This window comes from Scyliorhinus canicula, chromosome 26, assembly GCF_902713615.1.
Source record: "Scyliorhinus canicula chromosome 26, sScyCan1.1, whole genome shotgun sequence".
Taxonomy (NCBI): Eukaryota; Metazoa; Chordata; class Chondrichthyes; order Carcharhiniformes; family Scyliorhinidae; genus Scyliorhinus; species Scyliorhinus canicula.
In genome coordinates, this window is record NC_052171.1 from 2,643,722 (window position 1) to 2,670,664 (window position 26,943).

General features: G+C 48.5%; 2 protein-coding genes across 6 annotated transcripts in view; one reads left to right on the forward strand and one right to left on the reverse strand.

Moving 5' to 3' along the window:
• polm (polymerase (DNA directed), mu) overlaps window positions 1-26,943 on the forward strand; it is a 215,384-nt gene that overhangs the window by 66,072 nt on the left and 122,369 nt on the right. The window lies entirely within an intron of this gene.
• The window catches only part of LOC119957408 (SH2 domain-containing protein 6-like), a 60,296-nt gene that overhangs the window by 29,476 nt on the left and 3,877 nt on the right, over window positions 1-26,943 (reverse strand). For all 4 annotated transcript variants that reach the window (XM_038785456.1, XM_038785454.1, XM_038785455.1 and 1 more), the window contains exons 2-5: window positions 26,702-26,733; window positions 25,914-25,957; window positions 23,942-23,979; window positions 8,754-8,856 (exon numbers count right to left, since the gene is read on the reverse strand). In XM_038785456.1, the coding sequence (XP_038641384.1) occupies window positions 8,754-8,856; window positions 23,942-23,979; window positions 25,914-25,957; window positions 26,702-26,733 (217 nt within the window). The remainder of the gene's footprint in view (window positions 1-8,753; window positions 8,857-23,941; window positions 23,980-25,913; window positions 25,958-26,701; window positions 26,734-26,943) is intronic.

Consider the following 26,943-nt stretch of genomic DNA (forward strand, 5'->3'; position numbering starts at 1 on the left):
GCCGAGTTCTGGATCTTGCCCAAATGTGGCGAGCATAACATTAACACCAATTTGCATTAATTGCCATCTCATTACGGAGATTAAAGTTGAATTTAACGGCCTCCCAGGAATTAACTGGATCCCCAGCGAGAAATGTTAAGCTGGTGCAATGGCTGTTGAGGGAAAGTGAGGAGGTGAGTAGCCATTTCTATTTCCCAGCATGCTGCTGAAGGGCACTGTAGCTGCTGCCTCAGTGCTCAGAGGGTGGGTGGGGAGTCCTCAGGGGGGTTGGACTTGGCTAGGGGGCTGAAGCATTCCAGGACAGGAGTCACCCCTGCACTGGGGAAACGGTGGGGTGGATGCGGGGGGAGGTGAGGAGCTTTTCATCCGAGGCCTTCAAGCCATCTTTAAATATTGTGGATACCGATAACAGGGGCAGCCACAGCTGCTGCTTGTCATACCAAACACTTCCAAGACAGAGCCCTGTTCTTCGTTATGTATTGAAGATCACTTTAACTCCCTTTCACTGTGAGAAGCCTCTAGCTTCACAGTTGAAGGGTATTGCTATTAAGAAATTGGCCTTGTTCATTGTTAGAGCACTTCATAGCTGCTGATTATGTTTGATGCTTGCTCTTGCTAGTGGCTGCAAGTGCCTGGAGGCTGCTGTTGCTGTTTCCTTCCTTTTCTGTAGCCAGAAAGAAGGATAATTATTTCTACGATACCTGGAACACCGGCTCAGGGGGACCTACGAGTCCAGATGGCTATCCGGTTTGAAGCAGGAAGACGCTGCTGAACCTGGTGCGTGACATTGATCCAAATGGGTCACTTGATGATGAAAAAATGAAAAATGAAAATCGCTTTATTGTCACGAGTAGGCTTCAATGAAGTTACTGTGAAACGCCCCTAGTCGCCACATTCCGCCGCCTGTCCGGGGAGGCTGGTACGGGAGGCCATTGAAGAAATGCTTTTGTGGATGGCTGATGCTTTTATTGCTGGTGTGGTGAGTGCTGCATGTAACTGGCGTGGGTTAAACACGCTAGATGTCAAGGATTTTCAACTGCACCTGGAACGCCAGTGGAATATAGGGATGCCAGGATTTATTTCTGATGAGATAGGCCGTAAAAGAGATCCTGCACAGCTGCGGCTCCGAGATGGAGATTGGCATGATACGTGGAACAAGTCACGCATTGATGGACAGATTATTGCTGTGACAAAATTTCGGATATGAGAACACATTCTCAGATTTATCATTTGTTTCTGTTAAGGAATCTGCAAGGGTTAATACTGTGTGTTTTTTTTGTGAAAATGAGCTGATATAGTTTTGTATTGGTACCATATGGAATGTTAGCGTTTCCTTGTATTTGATGGTTAGTATGATATGTGGAATGTTACGTAGATGATTTTCAAATCTTTGTTACTGTTGACCATTTAATAAACAAAATATTCTTTTATTTTTCTTTTCTTTTAAATTCAAAGTACCCAATTCTTTTTTACCAATTAAGGGGCAATTTATTGTGGCCAATCCATCTCCCCTGCAGATGTTTGGATTATGGGAAACCCACGCAGACACGGGAAGCATGTGCAAACTTCACACGGACAATGACTCGGGGCCGGGATCAAAGCTGGGTCCTTGGTGCCGTGAGGCAGCAGTGCTAACCACTGCACCACTGTGCCGTCCTCCCACCCTAGCATTGTTGACTTCGGTGCCACACATTGTCGGCATTATCTCCTGCACCCATAGCCTTTGTGACTTCTCCAATGAGCTATGCACTTGCTGGAATTTTGCGAACATCCCCTCCCAAATTTCATGGCCATGTCCGAGCTCTAGCTTTGTTGAGAAGCTGGGCATTTGACTGGGGCTTAGCTGAGTCTTGGGATCCAGCAGACCTCCGATTGCTGATTCCCTTGGATGTTCCTGCCTCCACCTGATATGCATCAGCAACTGTGTGGTGCTCACCAGATTCTGTCCCAGAAGCCTGTCCACTAATGTCACCCACCGGGGTGTCTGTCACTGCATTGGGAGAAGGTGGGGTGATAGCTGTGACACCTCGATGGTGGTCTCTTGGGTGGCCCGGAATGGACATGTGGTCAGTGAGAGGGAAGGATAACATGAACAACTCAGTTGAGAAAGGTCATGTGGATGATGGGGCTGTGGATCCTTATCTCTGCGGTGCAGACCAACCTTGCTGACGGTGACCGCTCTTTCCATAAGACCATAAGACATAGGAGTGGAAGTAAGACCATTCGGCCCATCGAGTCCACTCCGCCATTCAATCATGGCTGATGGGCATTTCAACTCCACCTACCAGCATTCTCCCCGTAGCCCTTAATTCCTCGCGACATCAAGAATTTATCTATCTCTGCCTTGAAGCCATTTAGCGTCCCGGCCTCCACTGCACTCCGCGGCAATGAATTCCACAGGCCCACCACTCTCTGGCTGAAGAAATGTCTCCGCATTTCTGTTCTGAATTTACCCCCTCTAATTCTAAGGCTGTGCCCACGGGTCCTCGTCTCCTCGCCTAACGGAAACAGTTTCTTTGCGTCCACCCTTTCTAAGCCATGTATTATCTTGTAAGTAATCCCTTGATTTATGGTGCCCGATCCTCATAGGGGGTGAGGACTCACATCCCTGGCACTCCGCTACTCTGTCTTGGCCCTTTCCAGCATATTATGGGCTATCCTCCCCTGCGGAGACAAAGAGGGGGTTTTTTGAGCTGCATGCTTGATGGATCGGGGGGTGGGGGTCTGTTGCAGATGGCATGTGTGGGCACCACAACTGGATATGAAGGAGTTGTACTGGTGGGTGCCAAAGAAAAAACAAAAATATTGGATGTGGGGAGGGTGTGAGGTGTCAGCTGGTGATTTGTTGCCGGCGGGGAGAAGGGGGTGGAGGGCTAATGCCAGGAGAGAGGTGGTAAGTTATCCTTGCAGCTCAGTGGAGGTTGTTGGTCTTCTTGCGACATTGAACACTGGTCCACCTGGTCATACTACCTGCACAGACAGCCTCTACCACTGCCTTCCGGACAGTATTGGCGGCTCTGCTCCTAACCTCCGACCACCTTGGGGGAACAGGATGGCCCGTCTCTCATTCACTGAACATTGAGAAGCCTTTCCAGGTCAGTGTCCCCAAAGGGGAGCAGGCCTGCGCGCTGCCATGCTTGTGTGTTCATAGAATCATTGAATTTACAGTGCAGAAGGAGGTCATTCAGCCCATTGAGTCTGCACCGGCTCTTGGAAAGAGCAGCCTACTTAAGCCCACACCTCTACCCTATCCTCGTAACCCAACAACCCCATCTAACCAAAGGACAATTTAGCATGGCCAATCCACCTAACTTGCACATCTTTGGACTGTAGGAGGAAACCGGAGCATCCGGAGGAAACCCACGCAGACACGGGGAGAAAGTGCAGACTCCGCACAGATAGTGACCCAAGCAGGAATCGAACTCGAGACCCTGGTGCTGTGAAACCATAGTGCTAACCACTATGCTACCGTGCTGCCCTAGTGTTGACTGGGAGTAAGTGGTTAGGGCGCACTTTAAAGCAGTTCCACTTTGTTAGCAGCGAGACACTGAAACACAAGTCTGGTGAATCAGATGGCGAGGCAGCAGTGATACAAAACGCCCATGGGGGCTCATTTTTGGCACTAAGTGATGTTAAATACGGGACACTATCTCGCCCGAGGACCTCTTCCAAGTTGCCAAGTGTTCCTTCTCGGGGGCCCCACTGAGTAGTCCCTGAAGAATGCCTTCCATTGCACTTTGGAATATCACATGAATAAATGAGATCCCAAACGGGAGCAGAGCCAATTTGTGGGGACTGATGATCACGTACTACCGTGATACTGCGTCTATCTCCAGGTGGAGATACATGTGGCTCATGTCCAAGTTTGTGAATGAGTGGCCCCCTGCTAGCTTCGTGTACAAAACCTCTACACGCAGCATGGAATTTCAGGCAGGCAGGAGACCCTGTTCACTGTCAATTTATATTCACTCATCCAGTTTCTACACCGGGACCACTGGTGCAGCCCATTCTGAAAATTGGACTGGGCGTACGATACCCTAACTTTCCAAGTGCAGTAATTCAGTCTCCACCTTTGCAAACAAGGAGTAGGGGACCCATTGTGCCCTGAAGTATCTGCGCTGACATAAATTCTTGCCCTGGCCACTATTAGTTTTCCCCCCAGCCCTCCTGCAAAACCTCCAGATATTTCCAGGGGACCTCGTACAGACTGGCGTACCTCGCCAGTGCCCATCCAGAAGATTTGTTGCCAGTCCAAATGAAGTGTTTGCAGCCAATCACAGCCCAACAGGTTGGATCCCAGTCCCATATTAGTCAAAGTCTGACTGTCTGCTGCCCATTATGACCGGGGTCATATTGGTCCCAATGATGTTCAAAGGCTGCTTGGTATATGTCACCAGCTGAGCATTGGTATCATGCAAACCCAAGGGCAGGATGCCCCTGTGAAGCCAGAGGAAGGTTTGTTGACTGATGATGGAGACAGCAGCCTTCGTGTCCACTACCAGGTCTGACTGTTGACTTGAAAACCTGATCCAAATTGGTGTCACTTTGGTTGTGATGCAATTGACCTGCATCAGGTTGACCTCAGGCTGGGTCACATGCAAGGCCCTGGTTCTCCTGCCCAGGGCGGCATGTTCTTTGTTGATTCTGGTGGCCTTGGTTGTTGCACATTTTACAACCAAAATATTAAAATGCCATTGTTACTCCCAGTTGTCCTCCCGGAAGATGTTCTGCTGGTCTGTGATGCCTGAATGCGATGTTGGGTACTTGGTTCCTGCTTTTGTGATGATCTGGTTAAGCAAGCAATTCCCTGAGAGGTCACCGCACTCCAGGGATCATCCAATGAACCCTGGAGTACCTCAACTCTCCAGCATTCTCAGGTGACAGGGCTAGCTCGATGGCTCGTTTCAGGTCCAATGTTGATTATGTCAATAACTTCCTCTGAGTTACCATGTTGTAAATCCTGCACACCAGACAGTCCCTTAACATCTCAGAAGGGATGAACCAAAATCCATATTCTGCTTGTTTTCGTAGCCGTGTTGGCAAGTCCGTTACCGACTCACCTGGAGTATCATGGTATCATGGACGGTTTTAGGTTGTAATGATTCGCCACTAACTTCACTTGTTCATGAAAGAACTTTGGGCGCGATTCTCCCGAGTTACGAAAACTCGGGAAGCTGGCGTCAAAAACGGGCGCGTTTGACACCAGCCTCCGCCCCCCCCCCCCGACCGGGAACCGATTCAGCTCCCCGGTCGGGGCTAGTATCGCGCGGCCGTGAACTCCGGCATCGCGGGCTTAACGAATTTCATTAAGCCCGCTAGCCAGAGTTAGCGACGGCTGACTCGTCAGATGACGTCAGCCGCGCATGGGCGGATTGGATGACTCCAACCCGCGTACGCGTGGATGACGTCATCACGCATATGCGTGAAACCCGCGCATGCGCGGGCCGGTATGCCCCTCAGCCGCCCCGCGAATGGATCCAGCGGGGCGGCGGAGGGAGAAAGAGTACGTGGGTTAAGTACCCGCTGCCCGCGATCGGTGCCCACCGATCGCGGGCCCATGGCACCCTTGGCACGGCCATGGTGCGGCCGTGTCAATCGGTGCCATGGTTCCCCAGATCGGGACTTTACGGCCGTTTTTACGAACGGTCAGACCAGGTGTGTTTTACGTTCATAGAAACGGCCGTAAAGGCCTTGGAATTCGGGCCATCGGCCAGGGGTGAATAGCTGCTCGCCGTAAAAAAACGGCGAGCAGCGATTCGTGTTGGGGGGCGGCCGTGGGGGGGGGGGGGGGGAGAATAGCGGGAGGGCGTCGGACCAGCGTGTCCAAAAAAATTTACGCCGCCCGCTATTCTCCGAATTTTCGTGAGAGCAGAGAATTGCGTCCAGGGCTTCAGACTAACTGAGGCTCTTGATTAAGTTTGAGGCCCTGCAGGCAGTAAGAAGGATTACTTTCCTTCACTTCTCTCCACTGATGACATCTGTCTGGTAGAAATACCACATTCGTTCTGCATATTGGGCCCAATCTCCCAGGCTTGCATTAAAGGCCTCTAATTTCCCAAAGAACGGCATTTTCAAAACTGTTCTGATCTCTTTCCTGCACGCCAATATTCTGGTGCAGCTGGGATGTTCAGAACTGCAATTATTGTTTTTACTTCGTCGCATGAAGACCCAGGAGGCCCGTGTTGGTGAATAAACAGGAGTTTCTTATTGTCATAGAAAACGGCCGCCACGGCAGTGTATACCTAGTAAATCTCCGCCAGTCCTTTGCCCAGGCCGGCTTTTAGCCTGGTAACAAACCCCATCTGGGCTGGCCTCCTCCCACTAGTGGAGAAGCTCGAGTCCCATGGGGACAACGATTAGGACATCACTATAGGCCTCGAGGGGGTTACACAAAGATAAGAATTTTCTAAAATCAAACAGATATCTGAAAAATTATGAAAATCACGGCAGGCCTCTAAAACGTTTGGGAGTTGGATAAGCCACATCCCCAACCAAAGAGACTTGGAGTATGTACTCCAACCTGACTGCAATGGGATTCTGCTGCATTAAAGACCAGAAGCTAAATCAGTATGGGGATTATAAGCCCCGGACTTTCCTCTCACCTTTCCACTCAAGTGGGCACGTTAATGGGATTTTTCAGAGACTTCCTCGTCTCAGATCTTTGCTGCCTTGCTAGAACTCATGCCAAAGCATACTTCGTATCCCTTTGTGACCTTCTGAAGGCCTAAATATTTTTTAAAGTTAGGTTGGTAACTGTTCCCTCAAACTTAGTTTTTTTCTGTGGATTCCATTGAGTCTCGGGAATCTATTAGGTAGAACAGCAAGGGTGGATTGGGTCAGCATGGAATCGGTGGACATCACCAATGTGTCTTTGTGGCTACTATACATTACTGCGATGTATTGGAAAGTAATTGATACTGGTGTAACTGTACCCAAACTAAGTCGGGATTCAGGATACAGAAGGGATAAATTGGGCAAAAATATTCAACCAACATTTACTGGACCAGAAATTCCAAGTGCCTGTGAGATTTTGGCCAGGATCACTAGATGGAGGTGCACTGTTGCACTAATGCAGACAGACAGGGCACTGGAATTTCTTGGTCAGTCTAGGTTGGTTAAATATTTTTACCCAATTTATAGGCATCTCTATCCTGAAGGTCTGACTTAGTATGGGTATATCAGTGTCAATTATTTTCCAGCAATTAGTATTGGTGACCGTTCGAAATATCTAAGCTGAAGGCAAAAAACCCTGAAGTTCCCTGCTCAAAGAAATTGTGGCAGTAGCTTCACCACGTGGACTGCAGCGGTTATGCCCACCACTCCCTTGTCAAGGGTAACAAGAGGTGAGCAATAAATGAGGGCCTTGCGAACAGTACCCACATGGTAAGAAATAATTTTTAAAAATACAACAAGCATTATCATGTTACGGGGCGGCATGGTGGTGCAGTGGTTAGCCAGAGGTTAGCGAAAAGCAGCTAAAATCTTTATTGCCCTCCATCTTCTCCCAGCTGTCCTGGACGAGATCAACTGTATAGACTAGAGATATAACCACAATCATCTGATCTGATCCATTGATTCAATTAATCACTTGATAATGGAGCCATCAGGATGCTCTGAGTAGAGTTTAGTTTTCCCCGAAGAAGTCTGAAGGGTTTATCGACTTCTTCATGGAAAACTAAACGGTTAGCAGAAAGAGTGGGGGGGGGGGGGGGGGGGGGGGGGGGGATATTAGTTTAGTTTAAGCGGGATCAGCAAGAGGAGAAGAAGGGTCTTGGGAATTGTGTGTGTAAGCTCTGTTGGCTGGGTATGGTTATGGGTTGGGGGGTGTGGTGTTACATACTGAATTATGTTTACATTTGTATTTGTATCTTTGTTATTATAAATTCATAAATGCCTTTTTAAAATGTTTGTTAGAGAAATAAATAATGGATCGGGATTGTTTGGATCACGACAAATAAAAAGATACTTACGGATAATAACTGTTGATCTTTACCTGGCGCGAGATCGGAATCTCAGTCATTAATGGGAATGATTTGTGCTGCAATCTAGCCGGTATTAACTGATTGCAGATAACTGCAGACCAGCTCTCTGGCTGCTGATCACTGATAATCCATAATACTCAAGGCACTCTCCATAAATGGTGACCTGAGTTGAGCACTCAAAAAATAGTTTCACTGGCAGCACGGTGGCGCAGTGGTTAGCACTGCTGCCTCATGGTGCCGAGGCCCCAGGTTCAGTCCTGGCACTGGGTCACTGTCCGTGTGGAGTTTGTACATTCTCCCCGTGTTTGCATGGGTTTCGCCCCCACAACCCAAAGATGTGCAGGCTAGGTGGATTGGCCAACGCTAAATTGCCCCTTAAAAAAAAATAGTTTTGCTGATTACGTAGAGAAATATGTGTTGGTTTTAAGAGGATTGTTCCAACACTTCCACCAACTCTGGAGTTGTATGTTTTTCATTATAAGTAACTGCACAGTCTGGCCTTTAATCCACATCAACTAGTATCAGAAATATTGGAATAATTTTATCTCTATCGCAAAGCGCTAGTTTAGCTCAGTGGGCTAGGCAGCTGGTTTGTAATGCAGAACAAGACCAGCAGCACACGTTCCTGTACCATCTTACCCGAACAGGTTCCTATAAGTGGCGACTAGGGGCTTTTCACAGTAACTTGTGACAATAAACTTGTATTTTCATACTTGTGACAATAAAATGTTATGATTATTATTAAGTTCTACCACAGTGAGTTGACTTTACCCATGTAGTAAGTATCATTGATGGGTTCAGTTGGAGTAGAAGTTCTCATGGGACGTTCAGTTGGGGGTGGTTCATAGGTATCCTCATCCTCAGATCCATTCACCTGCAATGAAACAAAAGTCTTAATTAATTTCCTTTCCATCTCATCACAGCAGCAATTCTTGCACAATCATTTCACTGAAAGGGAAAAATGGTCACTATTTAATTCTTCCGAAAGAGAGCAGCTGCAACAGTACTACATTTGTTCAGTACCGTGCACAGCATTAACCATGGCAAATAGGTGGGCAAATACTTTCGACCTTTTCACTGGGCCATTCAACCCCCTGACATTCCAGGTAACCAAATTAATTGTGGGTCTCCAATTCACTCTCAATCCAGATTCAGCCATTTCCATCAAGAGGAATTTTCCAACAGTTACATCAAAGATGCAGGACCTGTCCCACCCATAATAGCCACCAAACCGACTATCAGGATTTAACACAGAAAAATCTGCAGTCACTGTCAGCAAACTACCCCTACCCCCAAACCCTCATCCTCGCATTCCGACACTCCCACATTCAAAGACGCATCCCGAAAACAGCAATGCAACTAAAACCTACTTTGAATAAATCTAACCCCAAACAAAACAAAAACAATTAAGCTCATTATCTAAAACAAAACTACCATAATGAGCTGTAGTCAATACCTCCACACCACTCCTGTCAGCTAACTTTTTGGCAAACAGGGCCCTGGGGGAGTTGGACCTCCCATCCCCAACAGCAGCCCCACAATTCTGATGTTTGCCTCCTGGAACGATTCTCCAAATCATTCACTTTGGCCTTCAGCGATTTGTTCGCATCGGCCATCTCCCTTCCAGAGAGGCAATATGGTCACTGTGAAGAGTGAAGAAAAATGACTGCCAAAAAAACTAGAAAGAATCAAAACCCCTTAAAACATAGTACTCCAACAAGGAGTTATATATTTTCACAACAATTAGAACAAAAACCCACATAAAACTGAACCCAACTTGCAAAACATTCAACCCAAAGAAGAAAAATGTAAACATGAGTAAGGATCCTTAACAATTCAACATGCACATCCCTAATATTCCAAAACCTCAATCACTCCGTGCCTAGCCCATGCTTGTTTACAAAGGAATCTGCCTCTCCCATTGCATCAAAATAATAGTATTTTCCTTCAAAAGCCACTCTTAGCCGCACAGGGTACACCATCCCAAACCGGATTCCACTTTTGTCTTGGGTGGCTTGGCTTTGTTGAACGCTGCCCTCTTCTCTGCCAGCTCCGCTCCTTCACCTTCGTAAAACCTGATGGCGTGGCCTTCCCATCTGTAGGTGCGATGGTTCCTCATCCAACTCTAGACAATCTCTTTTTCTTTGAAGCTGTGAAACTTCACGCTTACAGCTTGTTGAGGTTCATTGGGATGAGAGTTCATTTGGGAGTGTCCAGTGGGTCTTATCCAACTCAGGAGGGGACATGGGTCCACTCCCCCACCGCTTTCTCAAACATCTCCACAAATACGCTTGGGGAGTTGGGCCTCTCATCCCTTATGGCAGTCCCACAATTTAGATGTTTTGCCTCCTGGAATGATTCTCCAAATCATTCACTTTGGCCTTCACCAATTTATTTACATTTGCCATCAGAGTAATCTCTGCTTTCAGAGAGGCAATCTGGTCATTGTGCCTCGAAAGGGCCACATTTATGCCTTTTATCGTGACCCCATGTGCCTTTACCATTTTATTGGTCGTCTCTAATGCCAAGGAGCTCGTAAGCATATCAGTTGTTCATGGAGTAACTGGAGCCCCAGAGACTTCCTCTGTCATTTTTTCCACTGACAAGCCCCAGGAGGCTTTGTCATTTTTTCCCCAGGCTTTTCTGGGCATTTCACTTACGCAGGTTCCTTATCTCATTAAATATGTGGGTTTTCAAACAAAAATACCCATTGAAATGAAGCGAAAAGGGCTAACAGTGCAGTACTCTGGCGGGAACCGTCATGTGTAAATCTTCCCTTGACAGAATGCAGCCAGAAGTCGACACGTCCACTTTGCCAATACCTTTAAGCATCTTATATACCTCGATCAGCTCTCCCCTGATTCTATTGAACTCCAGAGGAAGAGCCTAAACTGCTCAATCTCTCTTCATAAGACAAACCCCTCGGGCGGAATTCTCCGCTGCTGGCCAAAATCGTGGAGGGCGTCGTGAACTTGGCCGAGGTTCACGACGGCCTCGGGGCCTGCTCCCCGCACCTAATTCACCCCCACCTGGGGGGCTAGGAGCGGGCCTCCGTCTTTCCCGGCCGTGACCTTGTCGCGCCGGAAATGACGCGTAAAACGGCGCATTTGTGAGGTCATCCACGCATGCGCGGGTTGCTGGTTCCAACACACGCATGCGCGGATGACTTCATCGCGCAGAAGGCGCGAACCGCGCATGCGCGGTGGCCGTCTTTCTCCTCAGCCGCCCGGCAAGACGTGGCGGCTTGATCTTGCCGGGCGGCGGAGGGGAAAGAGTGCGTCCGTTTTGGACGCTGGCCTAACGATCGGTGGGCACCGATCGCGGGCCTGTCCCCTCCCGAGAACAGTCATGATCCTCCCGTGCCAATCGGGCCCCTAGATGCCCCAAACGGGCATCTGGCGCCCGTATCACGAATGCAGCGACCAGGTGTGGTTGCTGCCGTGGTGAAACGGGTGTGAAGGGCCGGCCGCTCGGCCCATCGGGATCAGAGAATCGCCGTTCGCCGTGAAAAACAGTGAGCGGCGATTTCTCCGAGCCGGGGGGGGGGGGGGGGGGGGGGGGGGGGATCGCTGGGGGCGCCAGGGGGCCGTAAAAAATGTCGGGAGGCATTTGTGCAATATGATGTTGACATATTCTGTCCCTTCCTTATATTTTCTATTAACAATCAGACTCCGAATCTGTACTCCTACCGTCTCCTTTAACTTTGATTTTATAATTTTCCATGCATCCCCCCCTCTTGACTATTTAGTTTAAAGCTCTATCTACAGCTCTAATAATGCGATTCGCCAGGACTCTGGTCCCAGCATAATTCAAGAGCAGACCGTCCCATCAGGGAGGCTCCCTCTTTCCCCAGAGCTGACGTCACTGTCCCATCAATTCAAACCCAGTTCTCTCACACCAATTTACTTCTTTTTTTTTCAAAAAACAATTTTATATAATGGTTGCCACCTTCGGGCGAATCCCAGTACAGATCCCCTCAAGGCGAACTTAATTTTTTCCATACCCAGAAAACTTGACATGTCCGAAAGCCATAGTTCGGTCTTCGGGGGTTTTGAGTCCCTCCATGCCAGCAGTATTCGCCGCTGGGCTATTCGGGAAGCAAAGGCCAGGACATCTGCCTCTTTCTCCCCCTAGACTCCAGGGTCTTCCGAAACCCCGCAAATTGCCATCCCTGGACTCATCACCACCCTTATTTTCAGCACCCGGGACATGACCCCCGCAAATCCCTCCCAGTACCCCCTAAGCTGAGGACATTCCCAAAACACGTGAACGTGGTTCGCTGGTCCTCCCGCGCATCTAGCGCACTTATCCTCTACCCCAAAGAATTTGCTCATCCGAGCTACCGTCATGTGGGCCGGTGAACGACCTTAAATTGAATCAGGCTGAGCCAGGCACATGTTGCGGTTGAGTTTACCCTACTCAGGGCTTCTGCCCACAGCCCGTCCTCCATCTCCCCGCCCAGCTCCTCCTCCCATTTGAGTTTCAGTTCCTCCGTCTGGGACTCTTCCCCATTCATGAGCACCTTGTAAATATCCAAAACTCTACCCTCTCCTCCTTCTCCTCAAGAGACTATTCTGTCCTCGATCCCTATTGGCGGGAGGAGTGGGAAGGATGGGACCTGTCTACGTATAAAGTCCCGCATCTGTAAGTACCTAAAGTCATTTCCCCTTACCAGCCCAAATTTCTCCTGCAAACCCCTCAGACTCGCAAAGCTCCCCTCCAGGAACATATCGCCCACCCTCCTCACCCCCGCCCGCCGCCATGTTCGGAACCCTCCATCCATGTTCCCCGGGGTAAATCATGGTTATCACATATTGGAGGCCAGACAGACGCACCCACCTCCCCTACATGCCTCCTCCACTGGCCCCATATCCGGGCTGCCAAACTGGTGCCCCTGCACGAAGCTGCCTCCACCCGCTCCCAGATAGACCCTGTACCCACCATCCACTTCCTTATCATGGCTATGTTAGCTGCTGATTGATCAGACTCGGCAATGCCAGCCCTCCCTCGCTGCGGCTCCTTTCAAGCATCACCTTCACCCGCGGGGATTTTCCCACCCAGACAAAGTTCATGATGATTTTGCCAGTCCTTTTGAAGAAGGACTGTGGGATAAAGATCGGGAGGCACTGGAAGATGAACAGGAATCTAGGGAGAATTCTAATCTTTACAGTCTGCACCCTCCCCACCAGTGACAGCGGGAGTGCATCCCATCTCCGAAACTCCCTCTTCATTTGTTCCACCACCCTGGTCAAATTTAACTTATGCAACCTGCCCCAGTCTCGAGCCACCTGTATCCCCAAGTACCGGAAACTTTCCTCAACCAGCCTAAATGGCAGCTCCTTCAGTCTATTCTGCTGGCCCCTTGCCTACACCACAAACATCTCACTCTTGGCCATATTTAATTTGTACCCTGAGAACCGGCCGAACTTCCTCAATGTTTCCAGTATATTTTCCATCCCGGCCAGTGGGTCCGACACATACAGGAGCAGGTTGTCCGCATAGAGAGAGACCCTGTGTTCCCCCCCCCCCCCCCCCCAAGTCATTGCCTTCCACCCCTTCGCAGCTCTCAACGCAATCGCCAACGGCTCTATGGCCAGCGCGAACAGCAACGGGGAGAGTGGCCATCCCTGTCTGGTCCCGTGATGTAGTCTGAAATAATCTGACACTACCCTGTTCATCCTAACGCCTGAAATAATCTGACACTACCCTGTTCATCCTAACGCTAGCTTTTAGGGCCTGGTACAGTAGTCTAACCCAATTCACCAGTCCGTCCCCGAATCCAAACCGTCCGAGCACCTCCCACAAATAGCCCCACTCCACCCGATCGAAGGCCTTCTCAGCGTCCATTGCCACCACTATCTCCACCTCCTTGCCCATCGGGGGCATCATGATCACATTCAGCAATCGTCTCAAGTTAGCTATCAGCTGCCTGCCTTTCACAAACCCTGTCTGATCATCCCCAATCACCTCCGGTACGCAGTCTTCAATTCTAATCGCCAGGACCTTGGCCAGGTGCTTGCCATCCACATTGATCAGGGAGATTGGCCTGTATGACCCGCAGGATTCCGGGTCCTTGTCCCACTTCAGTATCAACGAGATGGTGGCTTGTGACATCGTCGGCGGCAGGGTCCCTCTGTCCCTTGCCTCATTAAAACCCCTAGTCAAGACCGGTCCCACTAACTCCGAGAACTTCTTGTAAAACTCTACTGGGTATCCATCTGACCCCGGGGCTTTCCCCAACTGCATGGCCTTTAGGCCCCCCAATACCTCCTCCGCTCTAATCGGGGCCCCCAGCCCGTCCACTAGTCCCCCGCCTACTTTTGGGAAGGTTAGTCTGTCCAGGAACCTTTTCATCTCCTCCGGCTGTTCCGGGGGTTCTGAAGTATATAGCTTACTATTGAAGTCCCAGAATACCTTATTCAGTCCTGCCGGATCGGTCACTCTGACCCCCTCCCCATCAGTCACTCTACTTATTTCCCTGGCCGCCTCCCTCTTCCTGAGTTGCTGCGCTAGCAATCTGCTGGCCTTCTCCCCATGCTCATACACCACTCCTCTCGCCTTCCTAAGTTGTTCCACGGCCCTACTCGTGGATAGCACCCCCAATTCCGCCTGTAATCTCCGTCTCTCCCTGAGTAGGTCCTTCCCCGGGGACCCCGCATGCTCCTTGTCTATCCGGTAAATCCCCCTAACCAATCTGTCCATTTCTGCTCTGTCCGCCCTGACCCTGTGAGCCCGAATTGAGATCAGCTCCCCTCTCACTACTGCCTTCAGCGCCTCCCACAGGGTCGCTGCTGAAACCTCCCCCGTATCGTTCACCTGCAAGTAGTTTTGCATACACTTCCGAAGTCTCTCACATATCCCCTCCTCTGACTACACTCCTACGTCTAACCTCCATTGCGGGCGTTGGTAATTTACCCCCCCCGACCTGCAGGTCCACCCAATGTGGGACATGGTCCAAGATAGTGATTGCCGAATATTCCGAATTCTTTACCTCCCCTACACAGCCCCTGCTCAAGATAAAAAAATCAATCCTAGAATATACTTTATGAAGTACATGAAGCGAGTAAAACGAGTAGCCCCTTCCTGTCAGCTGTCTGGCTCTCCAGGGGTCCACTGCCCCCATTTGCTCCATGAACCCTTTCAGCTCCCTTTCCATTGCTGGGAGTCTACCCGTTCTGGGGGGGGGAAAGAGGAAGGGGGGGGGAAAGAGGGGGGGGAGAAGAGGGGGGAGGAAGAGGGGGGAGAAGGGGGGGAGAAGGGGGGAAGAGGGGGGAGGAAGAGGGGGGAGGAAGAGGGGGGAGAAGGGGGGGGGAAGAGGGGGGAGAAAGAGGGGGGGAAGGGGCGGGAAAGGGGCGGGGGAAGGGGGGAAGGGGGGGAGACGATGACTATGTTTGTTTATTTAATTTTAATTTATTTATATGTTCTCTTGTTGTTCACTGGGTTTGGGGGGTGGGGGGATGTGATACATGCGTTGATACGGTCTTGGGGGTGTTACAGTTATTATGGGGTTATTTTGTTGCATTTCATTGTTTGTTGTCATATTTTCTGTACAAAATTCCAATAAAAATTATTTTAAAAAAATAAATAATTACAGCCGCCTTTAGAGCCCACAAATGCGCGAACACACGTGCCCTTTTAACTGGCCCATTTAGTCCCCTGACATTCCCGGTGATCAGCCTGGTTGGGGGGCACAAACCTCCCCCTCCCCCCAAACCCCCCACAGGCAAAAGCTGCCCACAAGAAATACACCACATGACACCTTTAAAGCCGTAAACAGTCGACCAGCAGTCCAGGCATAGTAGGCATCCCCTCAAACGGCAATTCTTGGACCCTAGCTTGCATCCGTGTGTCTTTTTTCGAGACCAGCCCCATATCCCTCGCGAAGTCCATTGCTTCTTCGGGCTCGGAGAAGTAGTGGTGTTGGCCCTGATGCGTGACCCAAAGAAGGGCCGGGAAGAGCAGACCAAACTTCACGTGCTTTTTGAATAACACCTCCTTAACTTGTTTAAAGGCTGCTCGCCGCCTGGCCACCTCCTGGCTTAGGTCCTGATAAATGCCAAGAACACTGTTATTCCACATGCTGCTCTTCGCACTCTTTGCCCACTGCAGCACCCGCTCCTTCTCCACAAACCTGTGGAAACTAATCACCATCGGACGGGGGGGTCCCTGTGTGCCCCCTCTAGCTCCGGCGGTCGCTGAAAGGCTTCAGCCCCCATCAGCTGCATCAACAGGTCCGTCATAAACGCTGTGGCATCAGCTCCCCCAGCCCCCTCCGGGAGGCCGATGATCCTCAGATTTTGTCTGCGGGCTCTATTTTCTAGCTCCTCTACTCTGTCCAGCAGTCTTCTCTGTTTCTCCTTCAACCCATCGACTTAGATCATAGAACAGTACAGCACAGAACAGGCCCTTCGGCCCTCGATGTTGTGCCGAGCAATGATCACCCTACTTAAACCCACGTAACCCGTATCCCAACAATCCCCCCATTAACCTTACACTACGGGCAATTTAGAACAGCCAATCCACCTAACCCGCACATCTTTGGACTGTGGGAGGAAACCGGAGCACCCGGAGGAAACCCACGCACACACGGGGAGGACGTGCAGACTCCGCACAGTGACCCAGCCGGGAACCGAACCTGGGACCCTGGAGCTGTGAAGCTTCCTGGAGCTTCGAGGGCAGCAAGCGACTGTGTGTCCGCCTGCTCCTCCACCGCCTTTCCCAGCTCCTTAACTTTTTCGTCCTGGGCATCCAGTCTCTGGTTCAACTGATCCACTGCCTTCTGAAGTGGGTCCAAGTTATCCCGCTTCAACGACTCAAAACTGCTTTTAATCACCTGCCGCATGTTTTCCAGCGCTTGCTGGATCGCCGGGTCCGAGGTCCATAGGTCCGCCATCTTTGCTCCTGGGTCAGCTTCCCCTGGACCTTGCCTTTGTCCCTTCCTCTCCCGTTTTCGCTGCTTTCTGCACTCCCGCAGTTCCATACAGCTCTGACCGCTCCTCAGCACCTCCATGGCAGACCTTTCAGCGCTCCACAGTCCTGCAAAACCGGGGAACCAGGTCCTCAAATCCTGCCGGAATGAGAGCCCCCGAATGTGCGGCTCACTCACTCATTGCCGCCACCGGAAGTCCACCAATTTACTTCTTTAATCTCATTGAGCCTGCACCAATTAGCTCTGGTGATTATTGCCTTTTTGATTCTTCTTTTCAATTTAGCCCAAGCTGCTCATATTCCTTCAGCAGAACCTCTTTACTTGTTCAACCTATACCTTTGGCACCGACATGGATCACAATAACTGGACTTTTCCCTGACCATTCCAAGTTCCTCTGCAGCCCAGATGAGATAACCCAAACTATGGCACCAGGTAGTCACCATAACCTTCGAGACACTTGATCCTAGTCCCTGAGAAGTGTATGTGCCTCGTACTATGCTATCCCCAATTATGACATTTCTCTTTTCTCCCCCCCACTTGAATGGCTCCCTGTGCCACAATGCTGCACCTATCTCACCCAGTTACACCCTCCTGTTCCTGACCTCTGGCAAAATCTAAGGGTTGTGATTGCCTCCTGAAACACAGCGTCCAGGTAACTCTCTCTCCCATGAGGTGTTGCAGCATCCAAAGCTCAGGATCCAGCTCAACAACTGGAGCTCGACGACCAACTCTTGCTACAGAAGTGGTCAGTCGCAATCACAATGGGGTCCACATTGCCTGGCCCTGCATCTGTCTTTTATTTAATTACTTTTCAATTTGTTTGATAAATGTACAACTGGACTTTACTTTTTTTAATCTTGAAAGTTTTTCTCCTTTTTACCTGTAATCTGAAAGCAATTTAGAACAGTTAATTTAAATTAGCAGTTACTTACTGAGCAATGAACTGTGATGTCACTCACTCTATTTCCCACTCTGTTTATGGTGAGCTTCTCTCCTGCAGCTCCTGTTTGCCTCCCCCATCCCCACTGTTTTAACATGCTCAGTCCGCATCTGACCTGTTTCTCACTCTGAAGCTGCTCTCCTTTCTTTTTCCCGCTGTTTTAACTTCCTGTGTCCCCCCTCTCACCATACTGTTTCTCCCTTTCCCACCTGCTTCCTCTCCCAACACCCATCTTGGTTATTTCCTTTCCCTCGAAACTTGATCTCATAAGTGCATGGCATGAGGTCACCCAGACATCTACTGCCTGTGACCTAGCCAACATGAGTCTCATTCACCCGCCATCCTTGTGCTCGCTGGCCTCCACTGGCTTCCTGTTAAGCAATGCCTCGATTTTAAAATTCTGATGCTTTTTTTTCCAAATCCCTTTATTACAGAAAAAAATAGTCACCCCATCAGCCCGTGCTGTCAGTGAATATTACTGATACTTTGCATCTGCTTACAAAGAAAACAAAATTATCTCAAGTTGGTGTTCCCCGACTGTAGCAGCATGCAGAACCTCAATTAAATTATGGATCGGTTTGTGCCAGCGTGGTAATATAAATTGTGCCCTTGTGATTCTGTTGAATCAACTGCAATGTGATGTCTGCAGCCTGCAGCAGCTGCGAATTTGGTTATCGTCTGTGTTTAATCAGCTGTACATTCAAAAGTCCTTTGTTCTGCCTGCTCCAAAAATAACTATTCCCTGAGGTAATTTACAACTTTTGTGCTCCATTGTTTCTGCCGCATGAGTGTGTTTCAACTGATATTCAAATTTCTTTTTAAAGTAAAGGAAGCATGTAAGGAATAGGGAAATGTTTTCGCAGTAACTAGAGCACCGCCCTTAACATAAGTACATCTCGTACTTATTTCATGTCTTGCGCCAGCGTCCTTTTTATCAAAAGCTATATGCAATTCAGTCAGATTGATCTGATTGTTCTGAGTAAACTGCTCCAAAACACATCAGTTAAAGTGTCAATTATCACTACAAACTATGTAGCAGACCCGGTGGGGGGAATGCCGGAGGTGATGGAGATTCTTGCTGAGTTCGGGAGTTTCTCGGGATATAAATTGAACCTGGGCAAGAGTGAGCTGTTTGTCGTACACCCGGGAGATCAGGAGGAGGGGATTGGTAGGCTCCCGCTAAAGAGGGCAGTGAGGAGTTTTAGGTACCTGGGGGTTCAGGTGGCTAGGAGCTGGGGGACTCTGCACAAGCTCAATTTTACTAGGTTGGTGGAGCAGATGGAAGAGGAGTTTAAAAGGTGGGACATGCTGCCGTTGTCGTTGGCGGGTAGAGTACAGTCCGTTAAAATGACGGTGCTCCCGAGGTTTTTGCTTTTGTTTCAGTGCCTCCCCATTTTCGTTCCGAGGGCCTTTTTTAGGAGGGTGAACAGCAGCATTCTGGGATTTGTTTGGGGGCACGGGACTCCGAGGGTAAGGAGGGTCTTTTTGGAGCGGGGAAGAGATAGAGGGGGGCTGGCGCTGCCCAACCTCTGTGGGTACTATTGGGCGGCTAACGTCTCAATGGTACGTAAGTGGGTAATGGATGGGGAGGGGGCAGCATGGAAACAGATGGAGATGGGGTCCTGTGGAGGCACGAGCCTGAAGGCATTGGTAACGGCGCCGCTGCCGCTCCCTCCAACGGAGGTACACTACGAGCCCGGTGGTGGCGGCTACCCTCAAAATTTGGGGGCAGTGGAGGCGACACAGGGGGGAAGTGGGGGGCTCGGTGGAGGCCCCGCTACGGGGGAACCACCGGTTTGTCCCAGGGAACATGGATGGCGGGTTCCTGGGGTGGCACAGGGCGGGCATTAGGAAGTTGGGAGGCCTGTTTATCGACGGGAGGTTCGCGAGCCTTGGTGAACTGGAGGAGAAGTTTGAGTTCCCCCCGGGGAATATATTCAGGTATCTTCAGGTCAAGGCGTTTGCTAGGCGACAGGTGGAGGGGTTCCCTTTGCTGCCCCCGCGGGGGGTAAGGGATAGGGTGCTTTCGGGGGTGTGGGTCGGGGGTATGGGTCGGGGATGGGAAGGTGTCTGACATCTACCAGGTAATGCAGGAGGTGGGGGAGGCGTTGGTAGAGGAGCTGAAGGCTAAGTGGGAGGTGGAGCTGGGGGAGCAGATTGAGGAGGGGACATGGGCGGACGCCCTGGAGAGGGTGAACTCCTCCTCTTCATGTGCGAGGCTTAGTCTCATCCAGTTCAAGGTGCTGCACTGGGCCCACATGTCCGGGATTAGGATGAGTAGGTTCTTTGGGGGCGAAGACAGGTGCGTCAGGTGTTCGGGGAGTCCAGCGAACCATGCCCATATGTTCTGGGTATGCCCGGCACTGGAGGAATTCTGGAAGGGGGTGGCAGGGACGGTGTCGAGGGTGGTGGGATCCAGGGTCAAGCCAGGCTGAGGACTCGCGATATTTAGGGTTGGGGTGGAGCCGGGAGTGCAGGAGGCGAAAGAGGCCGATGTGTTGGCCTTTGCGTCCCTAGTAGCCCGGCGGAGGATCTTGCTGCAGTGGAAAGATGCGAGGCCCCCAAGTGTGGAGACCTGGGTCAATGACATGGCGGGATTCATTAAGTTGGAGAGGGTCAAGTTCTCCCTGAGGGGGTCGGTACAAGGGTTCTTTAGGCGGTGGCAGCCTTTCCTCGACTTTCTGGCTCAACGATAAGGTACGAGGTCAGCAGCATCAGCAACCCGGGGGGGGGGGAGGGAAGGGGGGGGAGGGAAGGTGGGGGGGGAAGGGAAGGTGGGGGGGGGAAGGGAAGGTGGGGGGGGGGAAGGGAAGGTGGGGGGGGAAGGGGAGGTGGGGGGGGGGGAAGGGAAGGTGGGGGGGGAAGGGGAGGGGGGGGGGGAGGGAAGGTGGGGGGGGGGAGGGAAGGTGGGGGGGGGAAGGGGAGGTGGGGGGGAAGGGAAGGTGGGGGGGGAAGGGAAGGTGGGGGGGAAGGGGAGGTGGGGGGGAAGGGAAGGTGGGGGGGAAGGGGAAGGGGGGAGAAGGGGGGAAGGGGGGAAAGGGGGGGAGCTTTTTAGGGGGATAGTGTTTAAGTTAATTTGCTTATTGTTAATTTATTTTGTTGTTTATTGGGGGTGGGGGGGGGTTTAGTTATATGCGTTGCTATGGGTGCCGGGGGGTGTTTATTATTATTATTGTTATTATTGTTTTGTTGATATATATTTTTCAAAATATTCCAATAAAAATTATTTTTAAAAGAAAAATTCTCTGACTGAAACACATCAGAGTACCGTAGTTGCAAAAAGCAAAAAACTTTGCTGTTGTGGATTGGGTGGATTGTTGCAATTAGGGAAGCTAGCAGTGAGAGAGGGAAGGATGGATACATGAAGGAAAGGAACACAGAAGTAGGCAATTCAACCCTTTGAGATTGCTCCGCCATTCAATCAGATCATGGCTGATCTCTTCTTGGTCTCAAATCCCCCTCCCTCCCTGTTCCCCATATCCCTTTAATCAGTTTTTTAAAAAAAATCAAATATGTATCTACTTGCTTCTTGAAACCATTTAATTATTCAGATTCCACCGCACTATGGGCCAGCGAGTTCCACAAATCCACCACCCTGTGCGATTCATGAACAAAGATACCAGATCCCTCTGCCCAGGCTCATTTTAAATCTTCTTTCCATTTAGATAATAATTTGCCTTTCTACTTTTTCGGCCAAAATGGATCACCTCAGACTTACCGACATTAAGCCAAATTTTGGCCCAATCGCCCAGCCTATCTATATCTGTCTGTCATCTTCACTGCCTGCTTTCCCACCTATTTTGGTATCGTCTGCAAATTTTTCTGTGTTACATTCTGTCCCTGCTTGCAGATAATTTATATAGATTGTAAACAGTTGAGGCTGAGGACTGATGCCTGCGGCACCCCGCTGGTTACAGTTCACCAGCCAGAGAAGGACCCATTTATCCCAACCCTCTGCTTTCTGACAGTCAGCCAATCCTCAATTCAATCTAGCGCTCTTACCCAAATCCCCTGCTATCTCAACGTCTGGATCAGTCTTATGTGGCACATCGTCAAACGTCTTCTGGAGGTCTAGATAAACCATATCCACATGATCCCCATTATCCACCTTGTTGGTTACATCCTCAAAGAACTCAAGCAAGTTTGTCAAGCAACACTTACCCTCCAACAATACTGACAATGATGGATTAAGCTTTGTCTTTCCAAATATTATCTCCTCCTTAATGATTGATTTCAGCAACTTTCCCACCATAGATGTCAAGCTAACCGGTCTGTAGTTTCCTACTTTTTGCCTCTTTCCTGTTTTGAATAGGGACATCATATTAGCGTGTTTCCAATCCACCGGGACACTTCCAGAATCCAGGGAATTTGGACATATCAGAACCAAAAATCTACTATTTCTGCTGCCAACTCCTTAATACCCTCGGGTGCAGACCATCAGGTCCTGGAGACTTATCTGCCTTTAATCCCATTTATCTATTGAAAACTGTCTCCCCAGGGATGGTTATTGCACCACGTTCCTCTGCATTAACTGTAGTTTTGGAAAAACATTATCATCTTCTACCGTGAAGACAGATGCAAAATATTGCTTCAGTGCCTCCATCATCTCGGATGTTCCCCATTATTACCTCACCCACATCGTCCTCTAAAGTACCAACATTTAGTTTTAGCTATTCTCTTCCTCTTTATTTACTGATGGAGGCTTTTTATGTGTTTTCTGCTAGTTTCCTTTCCACCTTCGTTCTGTTGATTTTATTTTTAGTCGCCTTAAAGCTGAACCTTAAAGTTCTCCCAATCCTCCAGCTTACCAAGAGCTTTTGCAGTATGGTATGCCCTAGTTTTTGACTTTATAGCTTCCTTGACTTCTTGTTTAGCCATGGAATGTTTTTCTCCCTTTTACAATTCCTCTTCCTCCAAGTAATGTACTTGAATTGAGAGGAATAATATCTCTCCGAACATCTGCCATTGTTCCTCAACTGTCCAATCTTCAATCGTCTGTGCCCAGTCTGCTTGGACCAACTCTTTTCTCAAGCCTCTGCTCAACGCTAAAACTCTAGTATGGCACTTTGTCTTCTCTCACGCATCTAAATTTCAAATTCTAGTGTGTTGTGATTACTCCTTCCAAGCGGATCCTTAACAACAAAACTATTTATCACCCCATGATTATCTCTTTGTCCTTCTCACATGCCCTCATTATTTATTGGTTTATACCATGCCTCTCTTCGGAAGTATTGCACGGGGGGCCAGTAATACTCCTACGAAGGAGTTTTTTTCCTTGTTTTTTTATTTCCACCCAGATTGATTCAAAATTTTGGCCCTTAGTTCCAAATCCTTTCTTAATACAGCCTTGATGTAATTTTTCACTGATAAAGCAACTCCACCTCCTGTTCCATCCTGTCTATCATTTCAGAATGCTTTGACAAAGGGTCATCTGGATTTGAAACATTCATTCTTTTCTCTCCCTACAGATGCTGCCAGACCTGCTGAGATTTTCCAGCATTTTCCCTTTCGTTTCAGATTCCAGCATCCGCAGAAATTTGCTTTTAGCATTTCAGAATACTGAGTACCACTGGACATGCAACTCCCAGTCTTGGTCCTCCTACAACCATGTTTCAGTTATCCCCACCAAATCATACCCCTTTGTGCCGTCAGTTCATTGACTTTATTCCGAATACTGCATGCATTTAGGTGCAAGGTTTTTAAAAATGTCCGACTGATTTGTCTTTCCCTTGCTGAATTTTCTTGCGCACTGCGCTTTTCACACATTTTGACCTCCTTTATTAATCTCGGATAAGACTCAGCCTTATCCCCAACTTTCACTCCTGCAGTCACCTTACATTTTAATTTTTACGTTTCCCTGCCCTCCGTAATTGTGAAACTGGCCCTGCCTTTTATCCTATTAAGCTCGACGTTCTCCTCACATGCTGACCTGCTGCTTTTGTTATCATTAACCATAACACTTCTTTTAGTTTCACACTCCCCTCCCCCTGCTATTTGGAATACATTTCATAGATTTTTTTTGTTAAATTACAACTTTAATGTTTTACCAGGGTTAATAACCAGCAGAGAAAATTTGACTCAAGTACTTACTAATTCATTCTCACCCCACTTTTGCACATCTTGATGATCTGTTATGAAAATGAAATACAATAGATATTCAAGAAGAAACTAAGAAAAGCTGTGAAATAGCAAACTTCTAGCCAACAACATTATCACTGGGGAACCGACTACGATTGACAATAGAGATCGGGGGCAGGATTCTCCGTTTTGCTGGCGCCCGGGTGTTTCTCAATGGCGTGGGGCTGCCCCACAATGGGAAACCCCATTGACCGGCCTGCATAACGGAGAATCCCGCCAGCGGGTCAGGGTAGAAATGTGGTGCGGCGGGACGCAAAATCCAGTCCCGGATATTTTGACGTGTTATGCACAGAAATAACTTATTGGCGAACACATTAAAGCTCAAAACTGTTACATTTCAAAAGGAACGGTGTGTTTGGTAACCAATCAATAAAAGCTTCCCATTTGCAGTATCCAGCCATAAAGATCAGAAAAGTTCTTGGTTTGATCTGGTATCTCATTTTAATAGCTCTCATTAGTCCACTGTCCAGTGAACCTTCCCTACTCTAACACAGTATGTGTCTAAAATCACAACTTTCTGATTCAGGGTTTGACACACTTGGACTGACTGCATCTTACCAGTTTGAGGAAAAATGATACTTGTGGAAGCAACGGTGTACATACAATAAAACACACTTTGCTTAGGCACAGGGGGCCCATGGTGTCCATGGGCAGCCTTGGGCACCAATCAGAGTCTGCTGTGGCTCTGCATTACCTGCTCCTGCTGATGAGTCCCCTCAGAGCAGGAAAACGGTGATCCAAAGTCGCCGAGGTGACTTGGGAGAGAGAGAGGCAGCAGTCAAAGCAAAGATTGTCTCTGTTTTTGTGAAAAAAAGCAGCACAGAAATCTGCCTAAACTGAATGTGCAAGATTTCAGTCAAAAACCTTAACAGCCAACCTGGAGAACGCCTGAGGTTTGAATCAAGAGGGCAGTGTGTTAAATTTTGTCCACCAATGAGCTGATGCTACAGGGAAGGGAATTCTGTGGGTTCTCCTGGTTGCTCACGATCAATTAAGTGGAAAATGAGAAAATGGTGCAGCACAGGAGGCCATTTAGCTCATGGTGCATGTGTCAGTATCTGAAAGAGCCATGCAGTTAGTCCCACTGCCCCTCCTCTTTCCAACAGCTTTATATTTTCCATGCCAATTTGTTTTGACCATTCCTGTTGAATTTATTTCCACTGCACTTTCACAAATTGCATTCCAGATTAGAACTCACTGCATAAGTAGATGTTCCCCCTTGTCTCTGCATATTTTGCCAATTACCTTACATCTGTGTCCTCAAGTTACCCAACCCTTGCCACTGAAAACAGATTATCCTCTTCACTCTGTTAAAATTCTTAATGATTTAGAATACAACCCTGGAGAAAAGGTGGCAATGGCTGATTTTCACCATTTATTCCATTGCATAAGGTGGGGTTTCGGGGGTATTAGTCTCTCAACAGAGAACTTTCTGAGGCAAATTCCAGGCAACAATGTAGCTGGACTCCTGAGACAACCCTATTACTAAGGATGTGGTCTACACATTCACAAAGATATAATTATATTTGGTGGTGATTTTTGTTTTTGTGCTTTTCAGTCTTGTGTAATAACCCAGGCTGGTCTGCTGTTTATTTGCCATTCTGAACATATGGCAGCAAATACCAATCGGGTGAATGCCTGTTTCTCATTCTAGGCTTTATCGTCTTCTGACACAAAGCCTCAAATAGGCAAAATCCAGGGAAGGAAATGAAGAGCAACTACCCAGCTTCCCTAAATGTCATGCAAGAGATTGCAGACATGAGCCGGGGAAGCCCATTTCACATTGTTATCGATGGGCTCACTCTAGTTTTCCTCATTCATGCTATCATCAAGAACTGAACATTAATTTTCTGAAAACTTTAACTACCTGTTTGTGATCATAAAAAGAAAAGCAAAGCAGAGAAGAATATCTCCATTCACTTACAAGGTTTTTTAGGTCGGGCTGGCAGTGGAGGTGGAAGAGTGGGCCTGCAAAGAATAAGAGAACATTTATAGTATATTTATAGATATAATATTCTTCACAAGAGTAATCAGTAAACATGACTGAGTCAAGTAAGACATATCTGCTGCTCCAAAATCAGCAAATTCATCCTTATTTTGGTCACATATGTGCCTCAAAACACTTGTTTATGGAAGAATATCATTCTGCTTAAGAATCATCAAATCATACTAGTTCTTCCCTGACACAGAAGGCATGTCCCCTCCCCATAGGGCCACTTACCTCTTGGATAATCAATGTGCAAGTTGCCACAAATTAAGGTTCCAACCTCCAAACATGTGCAGGGATGTTGTAGTACTGGTTAGAGTTGCTTGGCTACTTTGTCAAGTCTGCCATATCGAATTGTTTTGCTTCTCAATTTTGCCAACAATATTACACACAAAATGTGGACTTGATTATCTAACTGTCCTGCTTTGTATTTCCACCATATTTTGGTTTACTGCACATTACCACTAACATTGGGAACAATTTTGGGCTATATTTTATCAAATGGAAATGATAATCAAGAGAAATATATTGTTCAATTTACACCATCACCCACAGTCAAAATGATCCCACCATGTGTTTGTTGAAACAGTCTCCTTGATGCGACTCTAGTTTGTACATGTTTCTTGTCAAATTACTGCACCTTCAAATCACGATTTGAATACTATATCAGTAACTCACCCATACAAGAAAGTAAGATTCCATATATTAGACAATATTATACTCACATAGTTTTCAAATTCCGAGGTTTGGGGAGATTCTGAGAAGAGGACAGAAATAATTAGTCTTGGAGTTATGACAGCACAGAAGGGAGACAATTCGGTCAATCAACATCATGGTGGCTCTCTGTAGGACAATCCAATCAATGCCATTGCCCCACTCTATTCTCATAACCCAGTTAATTTAATTTGATCAAGTGCCCAGAATTTCCTTTTTAAATTATTCATCACCACCACTTCAACGCCCTCAC